Raw genomic sequence first — 5,844 nt, forward strand, 5'->3', positions numbered from 1 at the left:
TTAATTTCACTCTCACCTTTAATCTTGGGCATTGCATAAATAATGTCCATTACACTTAGACTACTTATTTTATATACATATGTTTTGTCTTGTATAGGATAATCGGATAAGGCATGGATAGTGCCTACCCACAACCCGACCCGTATACAAAAAATCATACCCGCAACTCGATCCACTATCCGCTGGATATCTGCATAAAAAAAATTTGTAGATTTTTTCTAACCCACGAATACCTGTTTAATACCCTGTTTAATACCCGTTTTCAACCTACAAATATTTAAAAAATATATTTTGTGAATTTTTAAATAAGGTTTAAATTAAATTACAAGTTAAAGAGAACAATTGAATATATTTGCTACATATTAAAAAGACAATGTAATTTTTAAACAAGTTAGAAAACAAATCTTGAACAACTTATGAAAAAAAAATGAGGAAGAAACACCAAATAACTGAAGTCTCACAAAAACCTATCAATATATGGAACAGATAGATAAATAATTTCCGAGAGAACTCAAACAGGAACCCTAAACCCAAATTTTGAAAACGAACGCAATCACACAAATCTCCAAACCGCAATAACCACTAGAGTCTTCAAAAATCCAATCTATATCAATGAACTAAAATCCAAAAAAACTCAAAACACTCATTCAAATCATAACCCCAAAATCGCGTCACCAATCAACAGTGAAGAAATCAAGAAACGAACTCCCAAACCGTACAAAAGAAACCCCAAAATCAGAGAACAAATAAAACCCTAATTTCAAATCCCAAATTGGAACAAAACCCCAATCAGAACCGAGTGAGAGGTAGAGGGAATGGAGCCTACTCCCTGCGCAAGCTGAACCAAAAGGAAGAAGAAAAGAGTCCTCCGTTAAAAGAGGATTTTCTAATGGGATTCTATGTATATGTCTAATATCTCTATTAGAGTTAGGTCAAAAGTAATGTACCCCTTTTTATTTCTTTTTTCTTTTAGAAAAAGGTAATTGAAAGAAATCCTAAGTCATTAGTATTAAAATTTTCCTTTTTTAAGAGTAATAAAAAAATTAAATTTTAAAAAATATTAATTAAATTATTATTATTTATTTTTTCGAGTAACGAGTATCCGCGTTGGAAAGTATAATACCTGCATCCGATCCGTTTCGAAACAGGTATCAAAATATCTGCTACCTATTACTCACAGATAATAAATATATGCGGATAGTAACTATCAATTGCGGGTTTTATCTGCGGATATCTGCAGACGTGGATTTTTTTGTCGTCCCTATTGTTGTGAAATGACAAGTCTGCATTATGGAGAAACAGAAAGATTAGACCAATATTAGTGGTAAAAGAATGTAATAGGACTTGACAAAAGACTTGAGAAAAGAATAACTAAAGAAATTCAACCTTGTGTCAACAATGGCCGTGATATCTCCTCTTGATATCATGAAACTCTCTCAACCTCTGTACAACCGAATCTAATAACACCTCAGGATCACGAATTCAAAGTTCAAATTAAATATTATTTAAGTTGACAACTAATAAGAAAAAGAAAATAATGGAATGATGAAGCAGAATAGAAGTAGCACAAAATGTACAACAGACAAATCTGAACAGAAATATTGTAGATAACTGGTCAGTTAAGAAAACTACTATTTAAAACTGGACAAAAATAATATGATAGAGAAAATAATTAAAGTGCAGCACAATGGGCACGTCTCAGATTACCTATGCCAAATGTAAGTCCAGTATAACATACATTACTAAATCAATATAGTTTGTAAAAATTAAATCTAGTTACACTCCTTAAATCAATAAACTTCAAAAATTAGTACATATTGGCAGAAAAATTAGCAGAACATTAGGGGAATCATATAAAAACTTCAGATTTACAAATCAATTATAGTTCTTGATGAAAAACAAGTGAAGGGTAGAAGGCAGAGTTAGATCCATTTGTCTCAACAAACTAGAAAAAGGAAAATAAAATAAATAATAATAGTTAGATTTAGCAATACAACTTTGGTATCCCAACTGTATTGAGGATGTCCAATGTTTTTCTATGTGCACTCTGCATCCCAGATATATGTCCAAATGAAAAGGTATTTATTAACAACAATATAATGGATTAATAATGCTCCATTAATTAGCACTAAGAAATTAAAACCCTAAAAGAACTGGATGTTGATGAAGGTTAATATAGAAAACATGAATAGGATAAAAGCTACACTTTTTTCTTCAAGAGAGATGCATTCAGTGTAAATGGAAGTAGAAGTAATGGTTCAAATTTAAAGGGAAAAGGGGACAAGAAGTGTTATGTTTAAAATCTGAACCATAAAATAACATTAATGAGAAATAGAGATAAAAAGCATAATTATATTTAACGTAACTAATGACTTAGTGGATATGTTTAAGAGGTGAACATCTGAAACAGAAACAGCACGAAAAGAACAATAAATAGAGATAGGAAACTGATATTTTACGCAATTACAATCTAAATTTCTTTGGTAGAAAAACAAACATAATATTTAGTTTGTCACCAATAATCACAAAGATATTATTCTAGCCAAACCTGAACTGTAGAATATAAATGTTGTCACAACAGAAATGAAATGAAATTACCTTCAAGCGTTCTCTTTTGACCATGTATTGAAGAAAGGATGGCTTCCCCAATTGCATTTGCATTTTCTAGTTCCGGGGCAGAGGCGCGAACTGAATGTAATGCTTGTGCCTCCTCATGAAAAATTCTTAGAACATGAGCAAAATCCCCATTCTAGCAATTTCAAATGAAGTAGTTATCAATAAATGATGAAGTAAAAATAAGCCACTAAACTAGAACATGATGGTAACAACATACAGCTCGTCCCAACAGTTCTGCTCTCTCATTAGCTTCTCTCATCCGTTTCTGATGCCGTAAGTTATATTTATCCAAACTTGCTCTTAGTGATTCAGCCTCCTCAGCTATTTGTACCACTTTTCTGAATAAGAAACATAATATCTTTAATGAAAATCCTCAACTAGAATACGGCAATTCCAGCAGCGGAACCCATTATAGCATAGATATAAGCAGAAGATACAGAGAATTGTTTTCTGTATTATGATATGACAATTAGCATTTAGTTATGCGTGTAATCATTTTGCACAAAATGACAAGCCCAGATAACTGAGACAATAAAGAGAACCTGCCATTAAAGTTTTTTGACTCCAAAATTCTGCATAGATCTTAACCAGAACAGAAGAGCATCACTAAGGTCAAGGATAATTATTGTGAAATAAGTTATAGTCCAAAAGATTGAGATTTCAACAATGATATAGGGTATGTAAAAATAGAAGTGGTTTAAAGCAGGAGATAGTTTAATTTTCAAGGAGAGGGGGGGACAAAATAAACAAATATTATACAGTATGTCTGTCACGTTTAATTTGTCAAAACGAGTGCGGTGTTAAGAAATGCAGCAAAGATAAAAGCATATTTATATAGATATTATTGAGGTAAGTTCTTGTTATTGAGGTAAACGCTAAGAAACATTGCAGATACTTAAGTTCTTGTTATTTCTAACATCAGCAGATTGACAAGTCCTAATTGGTAGCATATGTCGTGGTTGTTACTGCATCGGTCGTCGAGGGGAACTGCAAACCAAGCAAAAACTAAGAGGCTTAGATCATTGAGGGGAACCGCACAACTTTGATATCTCTGTTCTATGAAAGTTTTCTTTTATCAAAAAAGTCAATCCATTAACTGGACTTCCTCTCAATATAAGACAAATCTGCATAATGAACAACAAAACTGGAGTTCCTTTTAATGTCTTTATCTTGAATCAGGATTATAGAAATCGTATTCAACACGAGTTTATGTTCCCAGTACCTAACATAGAAAAAAAAAACAAGAACTCTAAAACATATATGCATTCTAGTCAAGACCATACATCACAACATGCTCAATATAAGTAAGACAAAAATCAATCAATTTAACCACAACAATTTACATGAAATTAAAACCCCTAAATTTGAATGGAACGAGGTTTTCCAATTTCTGGGGTTTTGGAAAGAGGATAGGGCGATGGAAAAGAGAATTCAGATGAGACTAAGAGGACGAGAGAATTAGGAATTTCAGAAGAAGAGAACTTAACTGTGACGGACGAAGCTCAAGCATCAATGGCGGACAACGAAGGAAGAGTCAGACGATGGATGCGACTAAGGCGAAGGACGCAACTCAGGCGAAGGACGCGACTCAGGCGGATGATGAAGACTCAGGCTGATGAAGACTCAGGCGGACGATGAGGACTCAGACCAGTATAGTGAATGACAAAAAACGTTTTGCGGTGAACAATGAAGAAGAGGTGTGCAGAAGAGATTAGGAAAATTAGGGAGAAGCAAAATGTGAGCGCGGAAGCAATCGGGGAACAAAATAATTATTTCACTCTTCCGGGTGTTTTCCATCCCAAAGCGCCAAAAACATTTTAAAAAAAATCATAACTTAACTGCGGTCTATAAAAACCGTCCGTATTATTGGAGGTTTTTAAAATCCCTGTAAATAAACCTTCATTAAAAATTTTGTAGTGTTGAATGTGTCATACATACATTACATTACTTTTTTTATTTCAATTCTTTAAAATGGAAAATATTATGTATGATGTGTTTTATACGAATTTAAGAAAATCATTGAAAGGTATATTATACCATTTTAGGAAAATTAATATACTTTTTTCAAATATATATATATATATATATATATATATATATATATATATATATATATATATATATATATATATATATATATATATATATATATATATATATATATATATATGCAAATGAATATTACATTTTGTTCACAATAAATATTTAAAAATTGCGAACACGATAACACTTTATCGAGCCTTTGTTTTCTCTAGTACTATTTATGACAATATTATTATTGATAATATTATTTAACAATAAATGTCACAATAATAAACTATTTTATTATGATTTTGTATACTATTTTATTTAATAATTTCACTATTTTAATAATAAATATTATACAAGGAGTGAAATGAGATATTTGTCATTTTTAATATTGAGAAGATATCTGACCAATATTAAAAATAGAAATTTAATATAAAAATTATATAATTCTACTATTCAATTAATCTTGCAATTAATAAATTAGTATTTAAACCTAATAATAATTTATATGTAAAGTGTAAAACTCTAGAAAATGATATTTTAGAAATTGTAGTAGTTTAAAACTAGTGAGGCTCAATTATTTTAATATTAAATGATTTTATTATAAATAATTTTGTTATAAGAGTTTCATTATTTTAAAACACATTATATCTCTAGAAACGACTTTTCTAGAGTCATTTGTCTTCTCTCTAAGGGTTCTTGTATCCTTATTCATATGTTCAAAGTTCGGAGGTCGCTTGTATGATCCTCGCGGCTAAATCTTCAAGTCTACCTGATCAGTTCCTCAAAAAGAGTAAGTTAGATTTCTACTATTGTCTCTAGTTTCACGTTTTCCAATGCATGTGATGTATGACTTTATGTATGCTTTGAGTCTTCTTTTAGGTTATTTATTGATCAGTGGTTCTAACGGCGTACTCTGATCATGATTATATTGTTTGTATGTACATATAGAGCTTTTTGAGCTATGAAAGTGATATAGGGTCTTCTAGAACAGTTGGATCTTCTAAAAGGTAAGGGAAACTAAATGTCTTATTTCAAAAGTTTATGTAATTTGTTAAATTGTTTTGGTATGTTGTAATTATATGAAATTATGATGGAATCTGTGTTTAATTTATGTGACAATATGTTGTATGACACGTTGAATTAATAGTTGGTAATTTAAGATATATTATGCATATGCTTGTGAATTGGTATTGGTTG

General features: G+C 30.8%; 1 protein-coding gene across 3 annotated transcripts; it reads right to left on the bottom strand.

Moving 5' to 3' along the window:
- Nucleotides 1–4,421, bottom strand: LOC124835703 (membrin-11-like). Of its 3 annotated transcripts, none has more exons than XR_015784772.1 (5): nt 4,104–4,421; nt 2,834–3,603; nt 2,599–2,749; nt 1,387–1,457; nt 1–1,283 (listed from the first exon to the last, which is right to left on the bottom strand). XR_015784772.1 is itself a non-coding variant. In XM_088108670.1 (5 exons), exons 1-4 carry the CDS (start codon nt 4,124–4,126, stop codon nt 1,424–1,426), a joined length of 315 nt encoding a protein of 104 aa, XP_087964796.1. In that variant the 5' UTR covers nt 4,127–4,421; the 3' UTR covers nt 1–1,283; nt 1,387–1,423. The 3 variants fall into 3 exon arrangements, 2 of the variants coding, with proteins under 2 accessions (XP_087964796.1, XP_087964795.1); XM_088108670.1 differs by having other exon boundaries at nt 1,387–1,443; nt 2,834–2,954; XM_088108669.1 differs by having other exon boundaries at nt 2,834–2,954.
- Between the last annotated feature and the right edge of the window lie 1,423 nt (nt 4,422–5,844).

This window comes from Vigna umbellata, chromosome 3 (assembly GCF_029865625.1).
Source record: "Vigna umbellata cultivar VRB3 chromosome 3, Vumbellata_1.0, whole genome shotgun sequence".
Classification (NCBI taxonomy): domain Eukaryota; kingdom Viridiplantae; phylum Streptophyta; class Magnoliopsida; order Fabales; family Fabaceae; genus Vigna; species Vigna umbellata.

Bases quoted from the DNA above. Each gene is read 5' to 3' on its own strand.
- LOC124835703 (XM_088108669.1), bottom strand. From the start codon at position 4,126: ATGCTTGAGCTTCGTCCGTCACA. The intron at 2,750-2,833 runs GTATGTTGTTAC...TGAAATTGCTAG, and splicing joins CAGAACTGTTGGGACGAGCT to AATGGGGATTTTGCTCATGT. The intron at 1,458-2,598 runs GTAATTTCATTT...AGGTGTTATTAG, and splicing joins TCAAAAGAGAACGCTTGAAG to ATTCGGTTGTACAGAGGTTG.